The sequence below is a fragment of the Salarias fasciatus genome, chromosome 11 (assembly GCF_902148845.1).
Source record: "Salarias fasciatus chromosome 11, fSalaFa1.1, whole genome shotgun sequence".
Taxonomy (NCBI): Eukaryota; Metazoa; Chordata; class Actinopteri; order Blenniiformes; family Blenniidae; genus Salarias; species Salarias fasciatus.
The window spans coordinates 10697977-10724886 of NC_043755.1; the positions used below are offsets into that span (position 1 = coordinate 10697977).

A 26910-nucleotide genomic window follows, 5' to 3' on the forward strand; every position below is an offset into this window, starting at 1 on the left:
AGAAGATAGAAAGAGAATGATAGGTTCCACTTACAGTAACCTAAGACAACTCATTCCATCAATTATACACAGAGGGGCTCTTCTGGTGAAATGTATCGCTTTAGCAATGAGACATTTTCCGGTAATGACTCCTTGAGTCTCAGACTTGTTATTTCCCTCTTGAAGCACGCGGTACCTGACCGGCCCCCCTGTCATATGTCCTGTCACGAATCGCACCGAGCACAGTGGGTGCCGCGGCGACTCCGCCGCAACCTGGCATCCCGTCCGTCTCGTAACGGCAACATAAATCAACACAAAAACACCAGTTGGTGCTGTCACTTGTGAAAGAAATCCAACTTTCCCCTGTCAGCTTGCGGCACCACAACCAATATTTACCCCTCGGTTGATTGACAGGGAAAATGCCAGGCGTGGGAGGGTAATTCTGAAAGGCCAAGTAATGGGACGCTTTCTATGTTGGAGATGTGAGGTGGGCGACTTAATGACTAGTGGAGACGCGGTGGGCGCCATGCCTCCATTGTGCCGCGCGCGCCGTGTGAAGATCGCTGCAGCTCAGCTGGCGGAGTGCGGCGTGCCTTTAATTAGCCAGACGTTGCTGTTCGTGGAGAGGTGAGTGATTGACAAGACACCATCTGTGGTCACAGCGAGGAAGAGGGCGAGACTGGTGGCTTTGTGGCCCAACATCTTTTACGGCGTGCTGAGGCTTTAAATTTATACAGAGCTCGATGATATGCTCTATCTATCTATCTATCTATCTATCTATCTATCTATCTATCTATCTATTCATAAGCCTGTCGAGCACACACTGTATCCAGCTGCAGTCATTAACTGTAAAGTATCGGCCCTCGATAGACTTTCAACACTGGCTTTGCCCATGAGGACCGAATGAGCCTGTATATGTTGGTAAACAATGGATAATTAGGATAATGTATGGGAATTAGGCGTGCTTTGCAGTAAAGGACATTAGCGGGGGATTTAGAAGAATGAGAATCATTCATATATAATTGTCGGCCCGCATAACATATCCGTTTGGTAGACTGACTCCGGTGCTGCAATGCCTTTTCAATTGCTCACGCGATCAAATTAGATTCCGCCGTGCATAATTCCTTATTATTGCATTGCACACGCTCACCTAATGCTTGTGTAGATATACTAATCAGATAAAAGCCTCCAGGCACAAAGTGCCAATAGCTGCTGACGACGGCCGATGCAAAGGCTCCAGGTTGCATCTCTGTTATTGCTGATAAGATATACAGTTACCGTGCTACGCCCACCAAGCCGCACAAACAACGTAAAAAAAAAAGAGCAATGCTCGGTTCAGGGTATAATTATTTAGCAAATAAATGACAAATCCCAGCCTACGTTGACATGAGAAGAAAAATAAGTGATTAATTCTTCACTGGTTGGATGTGAACCGTGCTCTCTGACGTTACAGCTTGCCCAAATAGTTTCATGGAGGGGCTGAAAATCAATGTACAATTAGGGGTGTCTTGTATCAGGCATGATGAATTATGCTCTCTGTTCTAAGGCTGGCCTATAGACACTTGATCAATTCAGCTTCTGGGGACCTGGTGAGGCCGGCGGAGGAGAAATTGCTCTATTCCAAAGCCATTCAGTCGAACGTATTGATTAACCATTGAGTCCCAAATTGAAAGTCTGTCCAGGATCTGCTTTACTGTAGCAAAGGTGCTGTAGGACAGGCTCAGCAGCTGCCACGTATACAAGAAACGGTTCCATTCACATTTCTGGAGGAGAATTACGCATTTCTTTTTTTGGCTTTTCATCAATCTTTACATTATTATATTAATCATAACATTTCTCTGCAGCTGTATTGTGCAATGTTTTCCTCTCACACATATTTTTTTCTAAATTATCTGACTATTCTGAGTAGGCTCAATGCTCTCAGATGAACATCAGGTAAGTAATTTCCCCCCATTTCTACAAAACAAACAAAACTATCATCTGAAAAACAAAAAATAAAAAATAAAAAATCAGCTGAACCTAAGAATAAACAAAGCAGTTACAGAAGTACAGATTTTGTGCAAAACAATGAAATGCTTGGTAACATAGAATGACTTTTTTTGTGAGCTCTGAGCAACAGTTTCACTGTCTTATTAACAAAGATTCTGTAAACAGATCATCATAACCTTCAGCTACAGGAGCCAATCAACACTTTCTCATCAGGGTGCACCGAATGCAATTAGAGGCTGAGGAAACGTCTTGTTTATACCACTGTAAACTCATTGAACTCCAGTTGGGCTGTTATTTATACACTTGAAGTAGGCCAGACTGTGTTTGTGATCAAGGGCTATGTTAATGCTGTTCATATTACATCGTCCAACTGTAAATAGTGTGTGTGGTGCACCTCCCCCAGGGAGAGACCACGCCGCTCAAAGTTTGGGAGTGCAACACGGACGCCTGCCCGTCCGGTTAGCGTCATCCCATCCTCCCCTGGCTCCGAGATTTTTGGATTTGCACAATCGAGACGTCCTCCCACGGGCACCGTCAGACCGGGGTGCTGTTTCAGCGTCCTCATCCGCCCGGCGGGATCTGATGCCGCAGTCGAGCCCACAACTCCCACCAGAGCTCCTGTCACACCACCAGAGTGACTCATTTACAGTACTGTGCAAAAGGTTCATGATTTGGAGCCTGGGATGTGTTCCCGTCATATAATATGATCGGCTCGGCCCCGGATTATTCCAAAATTAGATTAACGACCTGCCAATAAATACGTAGAGAACATACAGTCTGACTTCTGAAGCTCCAGATGAGAAAAATGGATTTCTGGTTCTACTTTCCACAGCTCTTGTTAATGGTCTGTTTACCTAAAAAAAAAAAAAAAAAAAAATCACTGTTAATTATGTCGACATTAGATTCCCTCCTTTTCTCTCCCTTTGATGATTCATCAAGCACTCAAGGGTAATTTCTGACTCTGCAGCCAGTAGTCGTGTTTGGTTGATGCATCTGCAGCGGTGCAGGGTGTTTCACACATTCAGTGCAATTGGATACGGTCAATCAAATCTCCAACATGCCCCCTCTATTGTAAACTATACCTTTTATTGTTTTATAAAATATCAAGCCTGACTGTACCCAGCGCATAACACAAACTATCACTAAAAAGTCTGATTAAAAAATATGCATAGATTAAGATTAAGAAACTTTTTGTAATTTTTGCATTACTGAAAAACACATACTCAGTTTAACTGCAATTATAAATTTCATCACACTTATTCGGTACCCTTATGAAATTATGCAAATGTATGCACAGCCTGTTTGAATCCTTCTTAGCTCACCTAACTCGAAAATTTAATACAGCCGAGTTACAAATTGGGTTGAACCAGCTTTTACAGTGCAGCTTCAGAGAAAGAAGAAATGCTTTGCATTAAATATAGTGATTTCCACTGAGAACTGATTCATCATCAAGCTGGTAAAACACAGAGGACATAGAAAACATTCTGAATATGTTCTGAATAACCTGAAAAAACACATGCCTCGTGCACCAGGAAGAAGTGGTGCAATTTAAAAGCAATTGGAGCTCACGCGTTTCCAATTTACTACTCTTTGTATGATGAATAAAAACTATTCATGCAATCATTTTTGAAAGCATTTTTACTTATAGTGCCTTAAACTTTTGCACAGCACTGTAAAATTCAATCTGACCCATAAAAAAAACGTGATTTCGCTGCGTATTTGTACAAATGCTCACATTCAATTTACAAGCACAGCACCATTTCAAACCACACTGTCTGATTCCTTCTTCATTTGTACCATTTCCCCAAAAACACAACATACAATATGATTTTTTTCTTTTTTTTTTTTCAAAATCCACCCAGACACAAATATCAACGTGCTTTTTTTTTCAAACCCACACATATGACAGTATGTTATTTTTTTTTTTTGTCCATATCTTTATCTTCAGAATTTTTTTTTCTTCATCAAGGACAGATTATGTACATACAGATGTTATAAGCCACTGAAAAACCCAGTGGGACACTGACATGGGACAGGAGGTGAGTGACAGACTGAAACAGAACACGGCATGAGAGACAGAGAGAGCGAGAAGAAGAAAAAAAAAACTTGGTTGTGACGCTGGAGAATACCAAACGACCTGCTCTTGTGCTTGAAATGGGATCCGTTCGTTGTTTTCTTTCTTTTTTTTTTTTTTTTTTTTGGAGCCACAAGATGCATGCACAATGCGTGTTCTGTCACACAGACAACCCAAATACATCGCGGAGGGCAAGACTCTTGAGCACAACATGTAGTGTTTTTCGGTTAAGGGCCATTTAAAGAGAGCTTCACAATCATTTCAGAGTACTGTACACAATAAAAGTACAACAACAGACTTATTCGATATACCTTGTTAATGGTAGATTCCCAGATATTACACCACAGCTTTAACCATGACTGATATCTCTTGCACAGTAGAATTAGGGGTTATTGCTGGTTTGAAAAATAAAAACAATTAAAAAAAAAAAAAACACATTCAGACATTTGATTCGATATAGAAGAATCCCACTTTCAGGTTGCAGTACTCAGGGTTCGGCCGGGGTCAAACTCTCCATGCAGGCTCGTTATGGCAAAATTTGCATATAGTCGCTGCATGAGAGTGAAACAGGTGTTGCAGAGGAGACGCGAGTGCCACCGTGTTGAAATACAGGGATTCCTTCCACTGTTTGTGCTGTGGGGGTAGAAGTGGCGGGATAATTGTGCCATGAGGGGCTTTGTCGCGCCCGTGTCTGCATGTCACAGGTACACGGGGAGAGGGGGGAGAACCGGTGCGCCAAGGCGAGGTCGTCCTTGAAGAGGATTCCTGTCAGTGGGCAGGATTGAGTTTGATTTATGGGGGGGCCATAACTGGGTGGCAGGAGGGACAGGTGGAGCTCGGGCGCCTTCGCTCAGCCAGCCACAGGTAATGGCTAATTACATCTTTATCTCCCTGCAGTCTGGTGGAACAAGAACTGACTTACAGCCACGACCAGAGACAGACACGGATCCAAATCATTTATCTAGCTGGTTGGAGAAAGACACACTATGATAAGTGGACAAATGTGCAGTAAATGTGTGTGTGTGTGTGTGTGTGTGTGTGAGTGCGTGTGTGCGTGTGAGAGATGCGATGTGACAGAGGGTCAAATACATAAACTGTTACAAATTATAAATTACACCATCATTCACTGCTTCTGGACTCAGATGAAATGATCCCTCACACAGTTTCTAATGCGTTTTTAAAAAGCTTGTCATGGCAAAATAGAGCACATCACTTCAAAAACTTTACATCTTTTTTTTTTGTTTTTCGTTTTTTTTTCCATTGTAGTTGTTGAATGTGTGTGTGTGCGCGCGTGTGTGAGAGTAAAGTACAAAAACTCTTTTTTTTCCCCCACGCACAGCTCATTACCATCAGATTTTGTTCTTTTTTTTTTTTCTCACATGGAATTACTATTCATAGTTATTCAAATACTTATTAACATCATCATCATCTTCATCATCATCGGTAGTATTATTAACACCAAAAAAGTAAAAGCAGGTAACCTTGCAGAGTAAAACAGACACAGTGCGGGGAGGAAGGGACGGAGAGGGAGGAGGTGACGGGAGGAGGATGGACTCACAACAGGAACATCTCTAACCAGTACATGCTATCAACAAGCGACAAAGAGGATGAAGGAGCAGCCTTGAAACAGAAGACATTGTTGTCTGAGGACAGTCTCTTGCTGCTTCAGAGGACTGGAGCCGTGTTGAGGCTTATGGGAGATGCTGTTCAGAGTGCAATGTGACTGAAAGTCACCGATCTGGCCTCTGTGCTGCATATATTTACACTGGAGGAGGATGGGACGATGAGGGAGGAGGACGAGGAGGAAGTAGGGCGACACAGAGCAGAGAACACTATAGCGATGCAAAAGGGCGACTAGACAAAGCACTTTCAACAGAGGGGGCAGAGGGGGGGTAAAAAGGTCTGGGTAGTGAGGGAGTCCACATGCGAAACCTCAGTACAAACCCCCCCCCCCCCGCCCCACGACTTACATAAAGGGGTATTCAGGACCGGCGCCGTCACCACCCAGCCTTTTTTTTTTTTTAATACATTTTTGACATCATTCATAGCAGCTTCACTGCTACACAGTTAAAACTAAAAAGCCATAGAGGTGTGTGTGTGCGTGTGTGTGCATGTGTGTGTGTGTGAGAGATCAACGGGTGACATGGGCACCAATTCTACAATTTAACAGGTCACAAGACCTCCGGTATTACATTGTAAGTCATCATTATCACTGTATCATTTCCATAGATATCCACCATAGTACTGTGGTATTATGTATAATTTCCATAAGGCAAACATTGTAGGTCAGTCAATAGTCTATATTACATAAATGATCATCCCCTTAAAGTATCTATTTTTTTTTTGTCATTGATCACCAACACAATCCTCGTGAATATACACGCTCTATAAACACCAGCCTGGTGGTAATAATGGGGAAAACAAGGTGAGGAGGGGAAGTACCAAGTCAGACAGATCTGCAAGGCATTCTGGGAGACAAAAGAGACAGACTGTGTGCGCGAGAGCGAGAGAGGAAGAGAGGAAAAAGATAATGACGATGAGTTGACCTCAAAATTTAATTGAGGGTGCCGGGGTTTTGGGATGGCGGGGGGGTAGTTGTGTGTTTGATGCAATGATTCAATGGCTCCTGGAATAATGCATATTCTTTTTGTTCACAGTGATGGGTTCGTAATTAAAGAATTTCATTTCCGTTTTCCTTCCGTAGTAGGGGAGATAGGGAGGGTGGGGGGGTGGGGGGGTGGGGGGTGGCGGTGGTAGTGGGTTGGGGGGGGGGGGCGCTTTCAGGGACGTTTAAGGACAATTCCAGGCGGAGTTTGACCGTTACAGCTTCAGCAGAAGAACCGCAGACACTGAAACCCACACGGCCAAGCTGACACTCATCCCCGCATGTAGACCGGCTCCTCGTCCCTGTAGAGAGCCTGGTCCTGCACAGAGGAGGGAAGCAGAGAAAAAGAAATCAAAAGCAATATTAACGACACACACAAAGCTACAATACTAATTCAGTATGACTGAAGGGCCTTTGTTTGTGCTGTTTTGTTTTTTGTTTTTTTTTTTATTATAAATTGCACAAATTAATTCCCAAACCCTGGTACCATTCTGCTTTTAATCAGTTTTTTCTTTTTAATGTTTTTAATTTTGCACCACTGTTACCAAGATCTAATATTTACCTACTTGACAGAAATGACGGAGACTCTTAATCACATTTAGATTATAGTGTAGATGCCATTTACAATACATTGCACAGTTTACACAACAAAAAACACTCCTAGAATATTGTGTTTGATCTATTTGGATGTGAAACTACAAACCCCTCGATAACTGTGGCTTCTGTTGATTATATGGTTGAAGAAAAATGACACTCAAAACACTTTGTATTTAAATATAGTTGTTTTGTGCTCGGTGTTTTGCTGTAACAATGCTTCTTTGCAATGAGTTTCATCATGTTGGAAAGCATCATGTTTGAATATTGCCACATTTTTTAATAAACGTGTATTTGAGGGATGTGCTGCAGGGATGAGTGCCACAGAAAAAAATCTACAAGCTGAACAAAAACTCTAAACAAGGGTCAACAGAAAACATTAGAATAAGTAGACACACACAAACACACACACTCGTGCATGCACACACGTCTTCTTGTGACACACGTTGAAGATTGTAGATAAATGCACACTAACACCCTCAATTATCCGATGTCGCAACAGATAATTCAATAACATTTAAGCTTTCTTCCAGACATTTGCATAAAACTGTCTGGTTTTTGGCTGGATTTTCTGTATCGCTCAATCCCAGCCGTCTCATATCTCCACCACTCCAGCAATTTTCCTCACAGTTAAATAATTTACATCGAAAAATTTCAATATGTTACTGAATCCCGTTCCACGCTCGCAGGCATTTACAACCTTTCTTCTGATGGCCTACAAGAGCTGTTTAGATCTCGGCATGACGCCATCGTGCACATCAACAGAAAAGAGAACAACAGAGCCGAAATGTCAGGTGCTTGGATGAGACAGGTTGTGTGTTACGTGCAGGAACGTGCATGTTAAATAGGACAGGCTCCTAAATCAGGAACCTCCAGTACAAATATTAATGTGGTTTCAAAGAAAAACGTTTTCTTTTCTGACATTATTCAGTTTTTTTTAACTGATCTAAAAACAAAAAATGCAACGATGATGTAAAACTTGTCAAATGTATGAACAATGTTTTAATTACAGAATTTGTTGAGTACAATGGAGCTGAATCAAAATGATAAAATAAGTGAAACGGCAGGTGCAGACTGTGTATAAACCTGCCAGCTTGCAAATAAAAAGTTTTGATTGCCTCCGAAGCTAATAGTCATCAACAATAGCAGCTTATGATGTGCAACACATCTGGAAGTCCAGCAGTCGACCGAGAATTATGACTTGAGTCGGACTCGGCTCAGTTGGTGCCGCCTCGAGTTCGACTGTGACAGAAAATGAAACATGGCATCTTGAAAAAATCAGTCTGTCAAAGTCACACATGGACCAATGTTATAGTCAATATTAGTTTTATCTGTGTGAAATCTCTAAATTGATTAAGTGGGAATGAAAGGTGAAGGAATAGATGGACAGTCTGACTTGTGAATGAAGTGTTGAAATTGTCCTTGAATGACTTGTTGCATCTACTTTTGACAAATCACAAACAAATCTGTACTAAATCTCTTAATTTAGTAACAGAAATGTGCTTAATCTCAACAACAGAGGTGCCTGTTATCATGTTATGGTAAATGGATTTCATTTATTTAGCGCTCTTCCACCACTATGTTCCCAAAGCGCTTTAGAATGTTAATCACATTCACCCATTCACACTCCAGTGGAGGCGGCTGCCATGCATATCGCTCAGCCCATCCACTGAGAGCAGTACGGGGTTCAGTGTACTGCTCAAGGACACTTCGGCATGTGGACTCAAACCTGCAACCTTTCCACTGAGAGACGTTCCCTGTTCAGAGTTTATACTTCGACCTGTCGAATACAATAAACTCTGATCATGTCAAAGACTAATGGCATAAAGGGACGTGGGAGTGTGCCAGGATGTCAAGCCAGCGAGGCAGCATGGGTAATACGGCCACTTTGGCACCGGACGCCCACATGGCACGCAACCTAGGAAAACTGTAAGATCGACTTTAATGTTTTTCATTACATCGAGGTTGCTCATTTAAAGTTTCAAAGCAATTAAATGCCGACAAGATAACTTACAGTTCGGTTTTAACTATTCATGCTTTGCTTCTGTCTGCGCAGCGCTGGATGTATGATTTATGTGTGTGAGTGAAGGCTGCTCTGAGAGCGAACAGAACCCACTGCAGCATGAAAACAAGAAGACAAACAGCAAATCCACCCATGAAGACACTTCCACCAATACGGGCTGCATTCAGAGAAAAAAATAATACAAGAAAAAAGAAATACGCCCCCACAAGTTTCAATAAAAATGCTGCAAACATGAAAAACGTAAGGGAATCAGTTCAAAATATTTTCATGAATTACTTGCAACTCTGAGCATAATTAATCTGCACTAATTGCACAATTCATGAACTTATAATAAAACACAAAATTAACAAGTTGCTGTTGAGAAATTGTTTCTATTTTCTGATTCCTCACACTTGGGTGGTAACAGCGGCACAGCCCCCTGTATCCGTCATAACCAGATCTTTGTCGAGACGTGGCTCGTTTTAACACAAGTTGCGTCTCTCGTGACATCTGGGCTTCAAAGTCAAAAGTTCACCTGGTGTGTGTGCAAGGGCACGAGTAGTGTGCAGAATGTGAATAAAAATATTGTACTCAGACCAAGGCGCTGAGAATCTCTGGAAGAATCACCTGCACATTGTGTGCTCGGTGGTCTAATAGATTAACCCGGTGGCTTTTAACTGTAGAAAGTGAAAGCTGGTGCAGAGTGCCAGCGGTAGGAGTAATGGACTCACTAGCAAAGGCTAATTACAATAATGTGCCAATTTTGATGTAATAGTGGGTTGTTGATGATAAAATGTTGCCTGTGGCACCTTTAAAATGGCGAACAAAGAGGTACAAAAGCGAGGAAACAGAGTCATCGGAGGCAGTGACAGTGAGGGACAGCGCATGAATAGAAATGCCACAAAAGTATCCGATTATGGTCCGATTTTCTGTGCCCGGTCCCCAGCAGAAAGGGGTTTGTTGTGTTCTAACGATGGCAGCGGGAGATTAGGAGGGAAAGAGGAAGCATAAGGACAGATGATGGAGAGATAGGCTGACAGAAGTGGCAGCGGCGGTGGAGGAAGAGAGCAGGAAGACGTATGGGTCTGGCGGAGGAGTGAGTCATTGAAGGGAGACTGGCCGAGATAATGGGCAAAGGAATGAAAGAAGAAAGGGGATAGATGAAGGACTCACTTAAGATGGTAATGCTGAATGCACTAAAGAGGGGGAGGGAGGGGTGTGACGGGAAATGGAAGGGTAGGAAATCGCTCATTGGGGACGGTTAATGCGAACGGCGCTCCGGGAGAAATGACAACTTCTTGGGAAGCGGGACGGGGCGGGGAGACGGTCCCCGACTCGTGTGCACGGACGAGAGATGAAGGGTGAGAGTGTGGATGAACGGAGCAGAGAGCGCCGGAGAGAAGCGGAGACGGCAATACAGGCAGGCGAAGCTTTAATGGGGCGGAGAATGACGAAAAATGGGAAGAACGGCGGGGAGGTAGAAGGCTGAGAAAACGCTGCGCCACAACAGACCAGGTGGAGAGGAGGGCGAGGGCCACTCCATTTCCCGCTGCAGTTGCGGGTCATTTCTTGAGTGTGACTCCCGCACACTGACGGATAGCTACGCCGGATGAAAGTGAGCTTCTTGCCGATACCTCCCCCCTCCGTCAATGCACCTGCGCGCGTTTAGCTGAGTGTGATAACTTACGAAACAGCAGCATGCTGGCGTTGGAAGCCCCCAGGCGATTGGAGGCGAAGCAGGTGTAGTTCCCAAAATGTTTCTCTGTAATATTGGTGAACAGCAGCAGCGAGCGCGTCTTCTCGTTTTTGATCCTTAGGGTGTTGTCACTCTCTACCGGCCTGGGTGGTAGTGGTGGGAGTGCAAAAAAAACAAAAAACAAAAGAAGGAAAAAGAGAAAATGTGTGTGACAAGAAGAGAGAGATAACAACATCGCACCTAGTGACTCAGCCTTCATGACAAACTTTTTTTTTTCTCTCTTGTCTCTCTTATCTCTGGAGACAACCATGCAACATAATCCCCTTCCACACATGAGCTCGGCTTCACCTTGGACTAATAGGAAAACCTCGCAGTCTATAAATAACAGAGACCTCGTATTGGGGGCCTGTTATACTCTATTAACAGCTCTCTCTGGTCAGGGAGGCTTTGTCTAAGCACTTCGGTGTCCTGCATTTCCTGATGCCAAATCACCTAACTCTTCTGTGCTCTCTGGGACCTTTTACAAACTGGAGGGGGCCACTTTATGTGCAGGTAATATAGAGGCAATACGTTGCCAACAAGCTAATAATTCTCCAAAGAGGGCAAAAACACACCTGATTAGCTCAGATATTATCTGATGTCGGCGGCTGGGTGCACTGATGGCAGCCAAGACCACGTTCACAGTGAACAAGAGACGTCTAAACGTTACATTTATGCCTGGAAATATGTGCTTTTCATCTTCTTCTTGCAAGTATTATTGATCTCGGTCCACATGAATATTCCAAAGGTACATTTCTAGCTGTTTGATTAGGAATTAAAAAGGAGAGAAAGGAAAAGGCTATTTTTCTGAGAATTAACTGCATGTTTTACTTTTTTTAATCTTTGTGATCACCTGCTGTCCACTTTGTTTTAGAATTACTCAAAAACATAATTTATTTATTCGCATTGATATATTTTTCCTGGTTTTTTGGCAACAGACAACTAATGTGTTAAAAGCAGTGTTTTGATTGGAGCTCATAAAAGCTCTGTGTTAACAAGGCGAACAGTTGTGCCCGCTCTCCTGCGCTCAGACATTGATTAATCAATGTGAAAGCCACAAAAACAAAAACACAGATTAACGGCCTGCGCTGTGCGATCGGATGCGTGGACTTTTAAAATGAGCGATCATGGGGAGCTGTACAGGGAAATCTGGTCCTTTGAATTCATTACTGCATTTTTTTCCCATCATGCATGTTGATTCAACAGTTCAGATTTCAGTCCTGATTCAAAGGCTGCAGGCAGGCGTCACAGCAGCGAGTACGCTGCTTTCAGTCTGATTGAAAATAATATAAATAGTGATTAAAACTAAAACAAAAACGCCACGGAAATAAGTGACTCTGGCTTCATCTGGGATCACGTCGACCTTGATCCTCAATAGTAGCTGTACTCTGACTTAATGTGATTTGATGATGATGAAGTGAAACATTTATAGACACAGATATACTTTAACCATCATTTAGAGAAGACATCCTTCTTATAACCATGACTACAAGATTCGGAGTCTGCAATATTGATACCTGAACTGAGCTGTTTTTGCTACTTTTCACCAAATGAAATTTGCATGGCGCTGCAAAACATATTTAACCTTCACAATGAGGATAACACAGTCTGACAAGTTGTGTAGTTTTAACTAGAAAAGTATCTTACGTTGGTATGTTTCAAAAGAATGGCTGAACCTTATGGCATTTTTCTTATTAATGATTTAAGCTGTTTTACATATGTATATAAATCTTTTTTTAAAGCAAGTGTAGCTGTTTCAGCAGTTCTAACAACTTTGGTTGTTTTTACTGTTTTAACAATTTTAACCTTTTGTAATAAATTCAGTTGTTTTAGTCATTTTATCTGCTCTCACAGTTTAGACTTTTTGATTTTTTAACAATTCATCTCTTTTTCCCGTATCAGCTGTTTCTTGCCATTTTGGCTGACTGGGTTATTTTGTTTTTTGGCTTTTCTAATAGTTTTAGCCAATATTAGCAATTAGTCAATGAGTTAGTTATATATTCCATTTAAATAAAGTGCAACCCAGGTAGTTCATTCTCAGTGAAAAAGAGAAGGTGTTGTTGAACGTTGCTGCAGGGTTTTGATTTGGATGATGGGTCTTTGTCGTATCTTTCTGAGCTCCACTGGAAGCCAGATTGCGATCAGCTGTGTGCTGATCCCAGAGCTCCGCCTGACTGGCCGGCCCATCAGGAGCACGGCGGGTAAATCAAAGACCCTGGCTGGTACTGAAAGGTGACGTTATCTTGGGACAAGAAACACTATTTACTGATTTTTTTTCCCTTTAATCGTTCTGCAGGCATATAATCCAAATAAATATCGTCAATCTAAGGGTGAAAGTTTGAGTGTTTCAGGTCACTTGTGATTACTGCACAAAATATATGCAATGTGTTTTTTTTTCATTGCATTCATAATCTCTGAAGTATTTATACTGCATTGCATATACATTAAAAAAAGTCATTAAATATTTATGGTTTATATGAAATCCTGAACTGCCATAATTGTAACAACCTCAACACAGCTATTCAGCACGCAATGATGTATATTTAAAATCAGTATGCAACGACTTGCATTTCTCATCAAAGTACGTTTTTCATAATGGGACATTGTCTCAATAATGGGATAAGATTTATCCCCCAAATATTCCACTAAGTGTTGTCCTTGACCGACGACAGAGAGACAGCCCTCTGCCAACTTTACGATCCTGTCATTAAATTCAAAATAAGCCAATGTTTTTAATGAAGCAGTAAAATAACCATCCTTCACTGTGAATAAAATATGGATTCATAAAAATGGCAACCTGCTTCATTTATATTTTAAAATTGCCCCGACCTTTTTGGAATTAAGTTTGCAATGACACAGGATTAGTGGAAGATAAGAAAAATCATAGATTGTCTTAAATTTTAGGGCAGATTTTTAATGCATTTGATTTAGTTGACTTTAGTTATGTAGAACATTGACAAAGTCTTTGATATGAGAAAAGAAAAATATTGAAATAAACTATACTGGGACCGCAAAGTTGGACAACCTGGCAATTTTGCTTTGAGCAAACAGAATTAGACATAATTAGCTGTGAACATGTCTGTTTCCTCACCTGTGGTCGTCTCTGTACCACTCAAAGGAGGCTGGCGGGACCGCCATGGCTTCACAACGCAAGATGGCCGTCTTCCCCAAATGCGCTGGCATGTTCTTCATGTCTGTGATCATTGGCGGGTCTGGCGGAAAGGAAACACGAGGGAGGAAAGGACACATAAACAGAAAGCTCAGACCGAAAAATATCAGCATGCTGCCACCTGTTCGGAAAAGTCGAGTCAGGTCTCTCCACAAGGTTGAAAAACACCCGCAGAGAACACAATTAAAATGTACACATAATAATGCATCTGCGCCACTTACATACATTATTAATACATCATTGTGCACAAGGGATTTCAGCTGAATTATCACCTCCGGGCCATGGAGGGGGGCACGGGGGGGGATACTCACAGTTGACTGTGACTTTGACCTTGCGCTGGTCGGGCGGCGCCACGCCGTTGTTGGTGATGCATTCGTAGTCCTCGGCCTGCTGCCTCTTGATCTCCGTGATGTCGAGGAACTCGCCCTCACTCACCATCCCGTCTGATGGAGCAAGGCAGAGGTGCAAAAGGTGACCACACATCAAATGAAATGGTTGACGGTTTACTTCACAGCTGCAGGCGGACTGACGCAGACCATTTATGCAGAAAAAGGCTGGATAAAACGCAGAAAAACAATGTAACATGAGAAAGTTCAGTATGTGATATCGTCAAAAAAGTAATTCTGGTGTAATCACGATATGTATATAAATATAAATATATGTGTGTGTGTGTGTGTGTGTGTGTGTGTGTGTGTGTACAGTTGTGTAAAATAATAGGTCAGTTGTTGAATTGCTGTGTAAAGTCAGTAAACACAATCTGACAACGCTGACACCATTACTTTCAAAGTGTCAGGGGAAATTGTAAGCTTTGCTTCTAAGCCCAGCACACAGGGGGAGACAGCTCATTCACCACATTACATAGCGAGAAGAATATTTGGTTGTTATTTGATGTTGACAAACTCCCAGGTGCTCCCAAAACCAAATTAGTCAGTCTCACACTTTGGCTCTTTTTCTTTTTTTTTTCCGTGGGCGATGAAGAGGCATAGAATCGCTGCAGAGGGGGAGAGTCGAGGGGACGGGCAACAAGTTATTGCTCCTTCATGTGAGGGAAAGGATGCTGGGGGTGTTATTGGCTCCACAGCAGCAGTGAGAGAGAGCGAGAGAGAGAGAGAGAGAGAGAATGAGAGAGAGAGAAGACGAATGAGCGCGCACTCCCTCCTCTCTGCAAGTCTCAGCAGCCAGCTGTCTCGCAGCCTCCAAAACCATTAGACCTTTTTTCCCTCCCTTTACCCCATTAAAGAAGTCAGACTGTGGAACACGACATAATATATAATCTCGGCACTAACAAGGAAATCCAGCTCTTAAATTGAAGCTCACTTTCCCCTTTCAAAGGCCTCCTCCACAAAACATGCACCGAACCACTGTCAATCAGCGGACCTTCGCTTCCCCCGCACAAACACACCGACGGGCTCCCGAGCGCCACACAAACACACACCGGCGAAAAAAGACGCTAAACGCCACGATTATTCCTGTCAGAGATTAGTGCGGCGGTTCTAATTGAAGATTATACTGGAGGATTATTAGTGCGGCTACTGAGCTGGAGACGATTATTTGCAGCTGCTGCGGCGGAGTCTGAGCAGGCGATGGGTGCCTGTGCCGTGCGAGCGGCCGCGGGGCGGGCGGGCGGGAGGGCGGGCGCAGGGCGCCGGGGTGGAGTGGGTGCAATGTTATTCACTCATTTTATTAGTCTAATAAATGCAGCTCTCTCGTGACATCTCTGTCAAGCAGGCAAGAGCACCCAACTTCTGCAGGAAGGGGAGGGGCGGGGGGGGGCTGAGCTGAGGCAGCGAGGGAGGGGGAACGGGGAAGAAGGAAGATAAAATCAGACTAACACTGGAGAAAATACACACACAAAGCTGTTACAGATGAGTTCCAAGAAATAAAAAGGACAAAGAAAAATAAAAAAAAAACGAGAGCAATTGAGCGCTAGAGTGCACATTACAGGCACGGAGAGTGGGAGTTTGCCGGAGATGCGAGGGCCCTGATATACACCGATATGAAGATAAAAGAAAGGGACAGAAACAACAGCATGGAGACGGGAAATAGTGAGAGATGTCGAGTTGGTTATTTGATGTGCTTGGGGTTTTTTCATGGACTTTTCACCGACGTGTGATGTAACGTGACAGCGCGAAGGCAGCACTCGGCCTTTCTTCTCCTCCCCTCCGTCCCCCGGGGTTTCTGGACCTGCGCTGCACACCTCTCCTCTCTTCGGTGGGGAGATCATATCTGAGCGGAGCCCGGCCCTGGCGCTCCCACAATGGCCTGTAAAACGCAGCTCCATCAAGCACTTATGGCTTTTGAAGGAGCCCGACTCCTGACCACCAGAGATAGCTGGATTGCGCCTGAGAAGAGACGGCGGGCGAGGAGGTGCGCGATTGAGGAGGTGGAGGAGGCGGGGGGCAGATCAGGAGTTCTGGCCTGTCCGACAGAGCAAAGCGGCGCTCTATTTCCCCGCCAGCACTTTGAGCTGGACTACATCATCTGGGCACTTGATTTCCCTGCTCCTCTTATCCATTCCCATTACAAAAACGAGCGTCGGCCCAGAAAGGTCTGATGTCAGGTTAAAACAGAGGAAGATGGACAGGCTGACAGGCGGTGAAACCTGTTGTTTGGGGATGAAACGGGTGTTATCTGAGGTAAAGGAAACAGCTGAATTTAAGCAGGGAAAGTCCATTCAGCCGAGTGCTTCATCCCGATGCTTTAAAAAGACCTTTCTCACATTTTTCCCTGATAGTTTACACCGTATCAAATTGTTTTTTTTTTCATCAATACATGATTTTTGTTCAGCAGTGTTTGTATTATTAATACACGCAGTGTGAAGTGCAGCACAATTCAACAATGTTTGGGATGATTTTGATGTCCACTGTCAAGTAAATGACATGAAAACACCACTCACTGTTTTACAATCATAAAATATACAGAAAAAAACCCCAACAACAAAAACACCAGTCACCATGTAAAACAGTGTCGCATTTATCTTACTACATGCATCAGAGATAAAATATATTTATAATGGAGGAGAGTCAGTTCAGCAACAATGGATTAGATACAATGCAGAGCGACATCGGGAGGCTATGCTAATTAACCTATTAGAACCCGAGGCAACATTTATGTAAACACCATTAAGGCCGTTTGCATTGTCTGTGTTTTGAAAGCACAACGTAATTCCTTATTTCTGCACCTTAAAGATGCATTCTTTTAAGCCAAAGGTCTTTGTAGCAATTATATCAAGGCGTTTGGGAAAACTGTCAAGGTGTTGCCGAAGGTTTTAACGTGCTGAAACACTGACATGTGGCCTCCATCGTAGGCTGCATGCAAGACTGGGCACATTTATTGTAGAATTTTTCTAGGTATTATTGTTGGTCCAGGAGTTCTGGTTATGAGGAGCATGCCCGGCAGTTAGTCAGCGGTGACAGTAATAAAAGGGTTGTGTCAAAACAGAGAGATAAAACACATCTTTCAGGGCTTTATCTAAAAAGTTTGGTTTTAATGAGATTTCTAAATAATTAAATAAATTACGGTCAATTTGTCTGGGACGGACTGTTCCAGCAAACTTGGCTGAGGAGCACAGATTTACAAAAAGAGTAGTCGGCCCAAAATTTACTTGATAATAGGAAGAGAACAAGCACAAACACATACTACCATGAGCTGTACTTATTTCTGAAAGACTCATGCATTTCATTTGAGGGTCTCAGGTAAAATCATGTTACATTCTGCTAAGACTGTTGCATGAAATCCTTTTTTTCCCCCAAAAAAACTTCATTTTCAAAAAAACAACAATTCTCAATTGTCTGTTTTTATGGTCAACAAACCCCATGAGAGAGAGAGAGAGAAAAAAAAAATCAAACCCAACAATACATTGATACCACAGAAGGGTATTATCTGACTAAAGCCCGATGAGGCTTATTCAGCTCCCGCTGAGATGATTCAGAATATAAAGGCAGGCTTGGTGACATGTTCTTTCATAAGCATAAGCACAGCCGCAGTACTTTGGTTTGAGCTAATCCTACATGCTGCACACTGTCCCGCCGACGTTAAAGCTCACTAACGTGTATTAATCCCTTACTAAAAATTGTTCCCAACAACCAAAGTGCTCACTCTCTTTTAAAAATCTACATTCGGCAATTTTAAAGAGTCATCTTGTTGTCAATATCTGAAACGAATCTGGAATCTTTTATAAGCTAATTGGAGAAAAATAGGATGAAAAACTGATTCATGCTGCTTCAATCTAAGCTAAGGAAGATTTTTTTGAATTGATATTTTTTATTTGAGCAGCTACAATCAAAACATATCTTTTTTCCACTTATCAGCTGGATGCCTTCAGACTTCCCCTTCTTTCCTGTCACCTGAGTGCCCACCTACCTGCACACCTGCTCCTGATTCCCACACCACCTGTCCCTCATTACCTTTACTTAGTATAAATACTCGCCAGCGTGCGCCGTTTATCTGACAGATCCTCTAATGCACTCATAGCCACGGCGTTTAAGCCTGTACCCTCGACTAATTCGCCTCCACTTACCACTGCCCACCTCTGTGATGAATTCAAAGCGAGCCATATTTTAATTATACCTCTCTGTTGTTGAGTCCACTGCACGGGTCCACGTAACACCCACCAGAAATATCACAGAGCGGTCCGCTACCGGTGATTGTAAACAAGTTGTCAGAACTACAAAAGGGTAAATGTGCCATGTTTCTACCTATCATTTCAATCGCTGACATGTTAGCTTGAAGTAAAAGCACAGCCGCCTGTCTGCCGGCCGCGACGGTGAACATGTACTCCTGTTGAGTCTGTGTGCCGGGAGGGGTGGGGGGGTTAATGGATGGTATGTCAAATGATAAGCCTGGTGTGTTTAACTCAATGAGACAAAATGCCTGAGTGTGTCTGTGCAGGTCAACTGACGGATGCCAGTGAGAGTGATCGTATCTCCGCCTTGGCGAAGACGCAGGAGGCGGCGCCTGCAAATCACAGAGCAGAGCGGTGTTACTGTGAGGCAGGACTGTGGCGACTGAGTCAAGTTGTGAAGGGGTCAGAGTCTTTGGAGGGGTCCTTTTCACCTCTGGTGGGATGGGGGCTCCTGTTCCACACACACACAAACACACACTCTCCCTCTTCCTCATGCACTCTTCTCCTCCCTGCCCCTCCCTGCAGCTCCTCCATGTACTCACTGAGTAATGGGGACAGATGGCCAGCAGCTTCTTGCTGTTTCTTTGGGCTCGACCACCCCCCCTCCCTCCTTTCCTCCACCGCCCCCAGCCTCCCGCAACCGATGGCTTGGTAGCCGAGACTCCCGCAGAATAGTAATGCGGGCCCTATCTCTTCCTCCGCGAGCTGAGGGGGTTATTGGGGGGGGGGGGGGGGGGGGGGGGGGGGGGGGGGGGGGGGGGGGGGGGGGGCGGATAGTGCGAGATGGTGGTGGGCGCGGTTAGAGGGAGGATTACTGCTGACAGAGGAGAAATGCTGTAGGGTTTCAAGTGAGGACAACTGCACAGAGTATGTGATGTTAACGTCTGTGTGTGTGTGTGTGTGCGCGTGTGCTGCAGGTGTGTGTTCATGCACCCTTTTCTTTCCTCTGTGCATTTGCGCATCTGCAGAAGCGTGTGTGTCTGTGTGTGTGTGTGTGTGTGGGTGTAATCACTACAGGGCTCGTTCCCTGCCTGAGGTATGGCGCTACATTGTGTAGGTTCACAAACACTATAACCGTGCAGAGGAGGACATTGTGTTCATATCGAGCTCACCAGGGGACACACACACACACACACGGTGGAGGACGACCAGCACAACACCAGTCAGCTAATGACTGCACCAGTACAGTGGGTTGTAGGTTTATTGGAGACCAGTGTAATTACAGGGGGTCGAGCGGCTCTTCACACTGACCTATTTATTACTGCAGCCCGGATGCCGCATTTCATCTTTTGCCGCTGCTGCTGCAGTCGACTACAAGTCAGCCAATAATGGTGGCGTGAAAAGCACTTTAGCCACGACTTTCAAAACACTGGAACATCTAAAATAATAATCCTCATTGTGTTCCGGCTGTCAGATTCAGAAGTTCTACAGAAGATGTTAAAGTTTCTGACACACATGCACATATCGATTTCAAACACAACAAACAAAGTTTTTCTGTTCAGACTTCACTCACTGGTCACAAGAATCCTAAGCTTTATCCTACTTGAGAGAGAAAGAAGAATACAGCTGAGTTATGTGATAACCTTTTCCGCAAAAAACAGACACATAGAATACACTCAGGAATACTGAGTCGTAACACAGTGGCATATTAAATAGATGGCATTTTCCTTTATGTTCCTAACAGGTGACACAGCACTGCCAATTACAGTAATAATGCTAAAACTCCCCAATCTCTGGTGTTGTGACATCCCTGTGCTCTGTGCTGCCTCAAATAAGTGGGCTGTTATCAGGTTTCTGTGGAGCTTAATGGCGAGTCATTCATTTGAATCAAATGTGTCGGAGGCGGGGAGGCATCTAAAACATGCGGCGACTCGGGGAAACAGCTGAGAAACAAAACTCTGGAGGCTTTGTGAAGGTCGTTTAGTCCAACTTCAGAGACTAATGATGATCATAGTGGGAGCACATGCAGATTAGACGCTGTGCAGATCAGATCAAACAGATCTGACTTCGAGTCGTGCGTCCCGACCACCCAGAAGCAGCGGTGGTTCCTCACGCCGACAGACGCTGAAAACAGCTGATTTAACGCCAGAATTGTCTGTTCACACCGTGATACCCATTGACAGGGTAGATGAAGACAGATGCTGATGATTACAGGCAGCGCGGTGGGAATAATTATGTATAATGTGTGGTTATTTGGGACAAAACACTGGGACATTGGGGAAAAAAAGCAGGAGCGCGAATTTAAGTCAGGGACAGACTAAACAGCTGGGTTTAAGAATGATGACACACGAACGAGGGATAAAGACGCAGACATGAGAGGAATGCTAATAGGCCTATAGGCTGGGCGGAAAAAAAAAAAAGAAAAAGAAATAAAAGACCTCAACGGGCGAAACTGGGTGAGGGATGAACTTAAAGACAAGAGATAAAGGTGAAGCGGAGAACACGAGAGCAGTGGATCTGAAGACAAGCAAACAAGAAGGGGGGGGCTCACATTTCTGGTCCTTCCAGGTGACGGTGGGCTCAGGTCGACCGACTGCCAGACAGTACAGGTTTACATTCTCTCCCTCGTTCACCGAAACATTTTTCGAGATGTTGACGATTCTGGCTGGCACTGGGAAAAAAATGAAAAAAATAAAATAAAACAAGATCATGCTATTAAAATATGACCTTAAAATCACCTTTTCCGGTGGCATCCATTATTGATAAGGTGTGGTAATACAGCCTGTAAAGGTGTTTAAAATATAATGCAAATCTCTGCACCGTGGACAGACAGGCAATCAGCTGATTAATGAGCTGTGCCCGAGTGCTTACTGAACTGTGCAACAATATGCTTGACCGTCTACTTAAAATGCACTGAATTCCAAATTGCTGCAAATGGGCATTAAAGCCTCCCTCTCCTTCGCCTGACATCGATTCTAATTTGATCTTTAAAGAAATGGACATTTGTAAAAGTGTTGGAGGGAGAATTTTTTTCTTTTTTTTTTTTTTGCTTCTACTTTTTAGGCAAATGACCACCCTTGAATACTGCTTTGCCCTCAAACTCAAAGTGTTAGGATGGTGTGCATGTAGCTAGTTTGATAACAAGATGGCCCTTGAATTTAAATGGCCCATTATCATTGTTTTTAATGAGCCTGGCCCTGAGATTGCTTTTTTTTTTTTTTTTTTTTTCCTTGCAAGACATCTACTGAGGATCCTTCTCTGTATCTTGCTGGAGTTGAATACTCGCAGCGATAAAGCACAGATTGGAGCCGCGGCGAAGCTCCTCCTGCTTGATGCACTGACTTGAGGGTGTAATTATTTTGTGTGATATCAAGCTAGGTCTGCAATTGCAGGCGACTGGAATTGGGGATATAATTGGGTATGTGTGGTCATCTGTGGCAAGTTTTGGGCCCGGCAGACAAGAGGTTGTGCTGCAGTGCAACGTGGAGCCTCTTTTAGGAAAGAGGGTGACATTGACTTGTTCACCTGTGAGCTGCAAACAAGCATTATTATTATTATTTTCTTTTTTCCTATCAGACTGTACCTCATGGTTGCTGTTAGATATGAGAGGTTTCATTCCATTAACCGTGTGTGGCAGCAAAATATTCATGCAGATTGACAAAGGCGCGGAGGGAAAGGTCTGGGATCCATTCTGGAGGCAGTCCTGCATCGATACATCATGTCGCTCAGGATCACTGAGACTCTCACTCACTTAGCCGCTGACTTGATGACTGAACCCAAGTCTTGGTCCTGCACTGTCAGTTATTTACTCAGGCAGTCGGACAGCCTCCTGTATACCTCTTCTCCCCGGCACACGGCCTCATCCATCTGATCTACCTGGCTTTCTGTTTATAAAGACAAGTAACCTTAATGGGCCGCAGGAAAATAACAAATGGAGCTGGGCTCGGCTCCGCTCACAATCGTCTCTCCGCTTATCTGTCAATTGTGCTTGGCTTACTTTCCTCAAGACACACGCACACAGTTTTCAAGATGTAAGTAATTTGCCTTTGATAGGGGCATAAATACCAACCTTAAATACAGATGCGTCGTAAACTTTAATGAGGAAGTAGTCTATCATAAATTTTAATCATATATTTAAGTGTGATTTAACGGAAAAGAAACACTGAAACGTAACCACAGAGAAACTCCTAATTACTTCCCCTGATGTCGAACCTCAATCACACCCAGTAGACGACGCCATGCTTGGATGAATAACAATATACATAATTAAACCATTTAGCGAATCCAAGGCAGCTTACAGTACCATGGGCACTGTAAATGTTTAGTGAATCCAAGGCAGCTTACAGTACCATGGGCACTGTAAATGTTTTTGTGCCACCTCAGTGGCAATCAAATCTGCACATTACAGAAATTACCTGGGGCAACTGCGCGCGTTTTACGGCGAGGTATAATGAATTCCCTGACTGACCTTGGACGATGAGGTAGACGTGGGCAATGCGAGGCTTGTTGTTGGCCTGGAAGGTGCAGGTGTAGGGCCCCTCGTCGGCCACTTGGACTTTGTCGATATGGATGGAGAAATCGCTGTTGTTGCTGTTGATCAGAGTCACACGCTTGTCCAGCGACCACTTGTCCGTCCCGGTGAAGAGGATGTTGGAGCGGTTCAGCCAGGCCTTGTGGGTCACCTCCTCGTCGATCCGACATCTGCCGGACGACAGGAAGTGAAGAGCGGAATGTGTCATTGTTCATTAACTCGTTTCTACATTGAGCTGAAAGTATGTTCCTTAAAATTTCCCCTCATTAAGGTGGAAATGGAGAAACACAAACAAACAAAAATAAAAGATTAAATCAGAAAAGAACAATATAAACGCTTTAAGTGCACCGATACACTTGAGGACAGTGTTTAGTCAGTCTACCATCCACTCTGCCCTCAATTCAACTCAATTTCCTATTTAAGTAACGGCATTTGTGACATTAATTTGATGGTATCCAACGTCGTAACAATAAACAAACATCCCACAGGAGTAATGGTGTGTTGTGCTGATGACTGGCTGGGATGTGGGAAGGATCCCACTTCCTGTGGGAGTCTAGGCAAGGCAAAGCAAATATATTTATATAGCACCGTTCAGACACAAGGCAATTCACAGCGCTTTACAAGGAAATAAAGGGAATGCATTAAAACAAAGCGATTAAGAGAAGCTAAATGCCGTCAAGCAGGAAACTTTCACTGCCACGGTGGGAAATTTCATGAGCTCCAACAAGCCGATATGACGTCAAACAAATAGCATTTATTTAAACGTATATTGCACAAGAAAAATGTGTTTCCGAATGATGCCGTCTGTAATCAATAAGCCTTATCAGAGTTAAAATGAAAATAGCCAGACATGAGGGTAACTTAAATAGATAGCAAGCTACAAGGAAAGGTGAATTTCCATTCCTGTTGAAAAATATCTAATAATAATAACTGTTCAAATGTAATTTAATCTCTGTGTTGGTTTATCCTGATGAAAACATTGTGATATTAATTAGAGTCACTGTATGGGTTCATGTGAATGCTACCAACTGGTAGATTTATGAGTCCCAGCTGCGTGAATCGGCGATCGTCGGGGCAAATGGCGTCATTTCTTGAGAGAGAACCCTTGAGCAGAACCAGGCTTTTGATGGTAACGAGAAGTAAAAACAGGTCAGAGAGCAGCAGCAGCAGCAGGAAGTCCAGCTGTCAGAGTCCGGCAGTTTGCTTTAAGTCAACAGTTTTCTTGAGCTGAAAATCAACACCATGTTTATGACTCCAGCATGAAGCTGCCGACTGTCTTCATGAACCACACACTGGACACTAGAGAGCTCTAATGCATTTTAGAATATTGATCACTGGCATCAAAACTGTTCTTTTTTTGTGTGACGGTTTTCTTGATTAGGAGTGGAACACTGTTGGCAAAATCTACAGTACAATTCAACACATTTCCTTCTCGATTAAGAAGAATTACTTTCTTTCCTGTACATTTGTTTTAATTAAACCTGTCTGAAATATTCAGCCATTTTTTTTTATTACAGAATGAAATCCATCAAGTTGGAACCTTTTTAATACTTTCTGTGACTGTGATATCATATCTGCTACAAGAGATATTCCAGAGTTTTGTCATATTCTAGTATCAGGAACAATAAATCATGTGAATTAATCATATGTCACTTTAATGAGTAGCTGCATCTGGATATTTATATGATTAAAGATACAAACAATTCAAGTCACCTGGGTTTCCAAGCACTCGCTGAAATAACATGATTCAAAAGAATTACATTCAAGTCATATGAGGAAAATATATTACGATCTGTAAATGTTAAAAAAAAAGAATAAACTTGTGTTTTCTAGTGAATATGTCTTCAACATGGTACTTATTTTCTGAGCTTGGCCACTAGATGTCCTTACCCAGCTTCAACTAGTTTAATGATATGCTCCTGAAATCTTTGTTTATGTTTAATTAATATGACCTGGATAAATACCTTTGAGGTAGATGTTAGATCACTTGCCAAGTAGGTGGCAGGGACACAACAATAACAACCACGACACAGGTAAGTTTGAAAGTCTTTGATAAACAGGCTGCAGGACACGGAGCTGCTGTTCAGGTCATCTCATCACCTCAGAGCCATTACAAACAAATAAATAAGTAAATGAACAAACATGATATTGATTAAGATTAGCTGCATCTCTGCGGCTGGTAGGTTCAGATAAGAAAACACCACAGTAAGAAATCCCATCATAAAAATCTATTATCTGTGAACAATCGCTCTATTAATCTATTTTTAAAATTAATCACTTATGCGCTGATGATGTTGCTACAGGACTGCAAGCCCAGAGGAAATGAACACCATAATAGCATCAAACGTGCCTTTTCTTAATGGCCCGCATCAAAACTAACACGACTGCACTGTCTCAAGCACAACACGAGTATTTGTGCCACTCGAGCAACAGTGATTTTACATCTAAATGAAGTTTATTTATAAAGCTCTTTAGTCATTTCTTTGACGGCTATTATTTGCTGTAACACACACACATCTAATGATAGAAATTGGTGTGCTCCACGGTTTCTGTGTTATATTTGATGCATGGACCCGGTGCATTCAGGTCGAGGGTTCATGTGTGAAAACATCAAGATAAACACTCGGCGTGGCTTCACAGCATCAACAAAACGCCTTCAGGCGACGTGTCTTGTCTGCAGTACAGATCAGCAGTTTAAGTTCTTTGACTTTCAACTTTGACAAGGACTTGATGTTGGCAAATACTGACAGATCTGTTGGCAATCAGAATGAAAGAATCTCTTCAATGAAGACTAATTGTTCCAGATTTAATGCCTGTTTTTGTGTATTTTTATGAAAGAGAGTGCGTCTTGCCTTATGTGTTTGACTGCATGATGGCACATAGGTTATATTCACAGCTGTGTGTTCATACATATTCATGTGCATATGATTGTATGACTGCTTCACTGCACGTGTAAGTTCTGGCAGAAACACCTATCAACCATAACATTATAACCGACAGGTAAGTAACTGTGATTATCTCTTCATCGTGACAGCTGTCACTGGCAGGAATAAATGAGCGAACATTTTGTCCTGAACGCCGACGTTCCAGCAGCAGGAATAAAAGGCCAAGTCCAAGAATTTAATCGAGTTTGACTGGGGCAATATGCTGATGGTTAGACGTCGGGTCAGAGCATCTCCAAAAACTGTTGCCGGTCTGCAGCGCTCAGCATCAATTGAAAGTGGTTCAAAGGGGGAAAAAGCAGGAACCGGTCATGTGGTCAAAGATGGCCAAGGTTCACTGATGCATGCAGTCCAATGGAGGCTCACCTCACAGACTAATGGGCTTAAAGGATCTACAGCTAAAACCGAGGAGCCGCAGAGCAGCTTCAACCATCCAGCTGAGTCCATGCCTCGGTGGGTCCGGGCTGTTTTGGCAGCTGCCAAAGGGGGTTCTCGAGGGGTCTGCAACCCGCGGCTCTGGAGCCGCCTGTGGCCCCTCGGTTCCTCCACCGTGACTCCCTGAAGCTTTGCCAAGCTTTCCAATTATTTAAATAGACTTTTTAGTTTTATTTGCACAGCAGACTCATTCTTAAAAGGACTATTATCATCGAAGGAATATCAAAAAATAAAAGTGCTACAAGGGACAAGGATGAAAATGAATGACTATGAATAAGTAATGATGTAAAT

The 26910-nt window shown here is 43.3% G+C and overlaps 1 protein-coding gene across 1 annotated transcript in view; it reads right to left on the reverse strand.

Moving 5' to 3' along the window:
• Positions 1-4132: 4132 nt before the first annotated feature.
• iglon5 (IgLON family member 5) overlaps positions 4133-26910 on the reverse strand; it is a 107081-nt gene continuing 84303 nt past the window's right edge. The window contains exons 3-8 of the mRNA XM_030103196.1: positions 23180-23412; positions 21263-21382; positions 14459-14590; positions 14070-14190; positions 10931-11082; positions 4133-6966 (exon numbers count right to left, since the gene is read on the reverse strand). Coding sequence (XP_029959056.1) covers positions 6863-6966; positions 10931-11082; positions 14070-14190; positions 14459-14590; positions 21263-21382; positions 23180-23412 — 862 coding nt within the window. The 3' untranslated portion in view covers positions 4133-6862. The remainder of the gene's footprint in view (positions 6967-10930; positions 11083-14069; positions 14191-14458; positions 14591-21262; positions 21383-23179; positions 23413-26910) is intronic.